The sequence below is a fragment of the Bison bison genome, unplaced genomic scaffold (assembly GCF_000754665.1).
Source record: "Bison bison bison isolate TAMUID 2011002044 unplaced genomic scaffold, Bison_UMD1.0 scf7180017864374, whole genome shotgun sequence".
NCBI lineage: Eukaryota > Metazoa > Chordata > Mammalia > Artiodactyla > Bovidae > Bison > Bison bison.
In genome coordinates this window covers 4,129,629-4,130,745 of record NW_011494946.1, presented here as the reverse complement: position 1 = coordinate 4,130,745, position 1,117 = coordinate 4,129,629, and the positions used below count along the sequence as shown (strand labels likewise).

General features: G+C 55.9%; 1 protein-coding gene across 8 annotated transcripts in view; it reads right to left on the bottom strand.

Moving 5' to 3' along the window:
* RFTN1 (raftlin, lipid raft linker 1) overlaps positions 1 to 1,117 on the bottom strand; it is a 220,955-nt gene that overhangs the window by 136,419 nt on the left and 83,419 nt on the right. For all 8 annotated transcript variants that reach the window (XM_010856723.1, XM_010856717.1, XM_010856720.1 and 5 more), the window contains exon 3: positions 597 to 783. In XM_010856723.1, coding sequence (XP_010855025.1) covers positions 597 to 783 — 187 coding nt within the window. The remainder of the gene's footprint in view (positions 1 to 596; positions 784 to 1,117) is intronic.

The window sequence follows — 1,117 nt, the reverse complement described above, 5'->3', positions numbered from 1 at the left end:
CCAAGCCACGCTTTTCAGATTAAGAGTATTATAGTTTTACTAGCTATTTCTTTTTGGGAGTGCACGTCCTCAAGGAGACACTTTTCTAGCTGAGTGTAATCCAGTAAATTAAAAGAAGAAAAGGCTGCGAAGTGAATTCCCTACTTCTGTTGCCTGGTGTGGACAGCTGCGGGACACTATGAAACTCTTCAGTTGTCTGATGTTTGGTCTCAACCCGTCAGAGGGCAGAGGCACTGGAAACAGATGTAAAGTCCCAACACACATGCGTGGTGCTCAGCCGCTCAGTCGTGTCTGACTCTCTGCGACCCCACGGACTCTAGCCCGCCAGACTCCTCTGTCCATGGGATTCTCCAGGCAAGAGTACTGGAGTGGGTTGCCATGCCCTCCTCCAGGGGATCCTCCTAATCCAGGCACTGAACCTGGGTCTCCTGCACTGCAGGCAGATTCTTTACTGCCTGAGCCCCCAGGGCAGCCGCCCAAACACACGCGCCCCCCGCAGGGGCATTATACCGTAGGCCCCTTCCCCCGCCCCTCCTCCATCCAACACACACCCAAACACCTGGTGATGCTTGAGCACCCGCCCTCAGGGGCCTTACCTGTCGTTCTTCTTGATCAAGATGGCCCTGAAGATGTGCTCAAGGGGCGTCTTCTCCCGCTCGGGGGTCGGCTGCACGAAGGGGTGCAGGGCCGCCAGTGAGAAGCCCTGCTGGTACAGCTCCAGCAGCTGGGCAGGCAGGTCGCGGAGGGAGGCCAGCCTCACGGCTGAGGCCCGTGGGAGCTCAGCTGGGAAAGAGAGAAGGGGAGGCGCATCAGAGACCCACCGACCCGGCCACCACGCCCTGCCCACGACCCGCGCCACTCGGCGCAGCAGAAAACCTCCAGGTCACCTCCCACTCAAGAGCCTGTCCCCTTCTCAACTACTGTCTTCAGGGAAACCTACAAACTACTGGTTAATTTCCAACTCATCCATAGGCACTGACGACCGGATGGTCTCAAGCTAGAGCCTTACTCCTTGGAGGAAAAGCTATGACCAACCTAGACAGCATAATAAAAAGCAGAGACATTTCTTTGCCAACAAAGGTCCATCTAGTCAAAGCTATGGTTTTTCCAGTAGTCA